General features: G+C 36.8%; 1 protein-coding gene across 1 annotated transcript; it reads left to right on the top strand.

The window, feature by feature from the left end:
- Positions 1 to 5: 5 nt before the first annotated feature.
- On the top strand, positions 6 to 1,375 carry LOC100638576 (oxysterol-binding protein 2-like; the record flags this gene model as incomplete). The annotated part of the gene is made up of 4 exons (XM_003391956.3): positions 6 to 179; positions 453 to 674; positions 1,048 to 1,143; positions 1,198 to 1,375. Coding segments are annotated over 4 exons (651 nt in total), but the record flags the coding sequence as incomplete, so codon positions are not given.
- Between the last annotated feature and the right edge of the window lie 49 nt (positions 1,376 to 1,424).

Consider the following 1,424-nt stretch of genomic DNA (forward strand, 5'->3'; position numbering starts at 1 on the left):
TGAATAACGCAGCTGCTTGTTCCTCTACGCTCGAAGAGGCTGCCTTTGTTGCTGCCTTTGCTGCCTCTTCATACGAGTCCACAGCAATCAGAGTCAATAAACCCTTCAACCCAATGCTAGGGGAGACCTTTGAATGCGATAGAAGAGCAGAGTATGGCTGGAGAGTCCTGTTTGAACAGGTCAGGAGAGAGAGAGAGGGAGACAGAATGAGAGAGAAAGAGGCAAGAAAGATGTAAATGTACATGTACGTGTACATTTACATTGATAATTACAATGTACTGTGTAGGATGTACATGTAATTTTGATTCAAGATTTACCTGAAATTTTAAGAAAATTTTTCTGAAAATCTTTTAAATTTTAACATTTTGATGACTGATATTACATGTACATGTACATGTATAAAAGCATTAAAAGTATTGAAGTATTAAAAGTATAATTTTTACAATTATTAGGTTAGTCATCATCCTCCCATGCTGGCAATGCATGCTGAACACAAGGAATGGACTTTATGGCAGGAGTACACTCTAGCCAGCAAGTTCCGTGGGAAGTATATCCAGTGTTTTCCTGTGGGTGGAGTCCATCTTATCATCCATCGTTCCGGTAGCCATTATACCTGGAATAAAGTCGTCACTACCATACATAACATTATCGTTGGTAAACTGTGGGTTGATAATGTGAGTTATTTTAAAGTTATTTTTAAAGTTAATTTTTAAAGTTACTTCAAAATCGGGCCAAAGTCCCTGTACTATAGTACAGGGTCACAGGCCAAATTCTGCCAAAATTGAAAAGGAGAGGATTTGAAATTTTAATAACTTCTCTGATACAAATACATGTACATGTTCTTATGTTCTGTAAAAAGTTTGAGCTGATTCCAATGTAATTTGGATTTTTTTACAAATTTTTAAAGTTGCTGCCAAATCCTGTAGTAGTAACATACAGTACATGTATACTGTACATGTAAATGCCACACAAGAGCAAAATTTCCCAGTAACAGTAATACACATGTACATGTATTTATGTATTTAATGTATTTATTCCTTTTCCAAGGCTGGTGAAATGACCGTTCTCAATCACACAACTAAAGAAAAATGCGAAGTCAAATATCATTCCTATAGCTACTTCACACGAGAAAGGCAAAGAAAGGTTTGTTCTACTATTAAAAAACCATACTGGTAACATTCTCTCTTTTATTCTCAGATTACCGGACACTGTTTTGATAAAGATGGAACGCCCCAATATGTGGTGAGGGGATACTGGGACGAGTATCTCGAGTGTGCCCCAATACTATCCTACAATGGGAAGAACCCAGTCACAGGCCCTGCTAGAGAAATGTGGAGAGTTTTTCCAAGACCGTAAGAAAAGGAAATAGAGGATGAGAGAGAAAGAGAAACGTTTATTTCTAATGCTCTTTTTCGACTTAATCT

Source organism: Amphimedon queenslandica, unplaced genomic scaffold (assembly GCF_000090795.2).
Source record: "Amphimedon queenslandica unplaced genomic scaffold, v1.1 AMPQUscaffold_3592_Cont24416, whole genome shotgun sequence".
Classification (NCBI taxonomy): Eukaryota; Metazoa; Porifera; class Demospongiae; order Haplosclerida; family Niphatidae; genus Amphimedon; species Amphimedon queenslandica.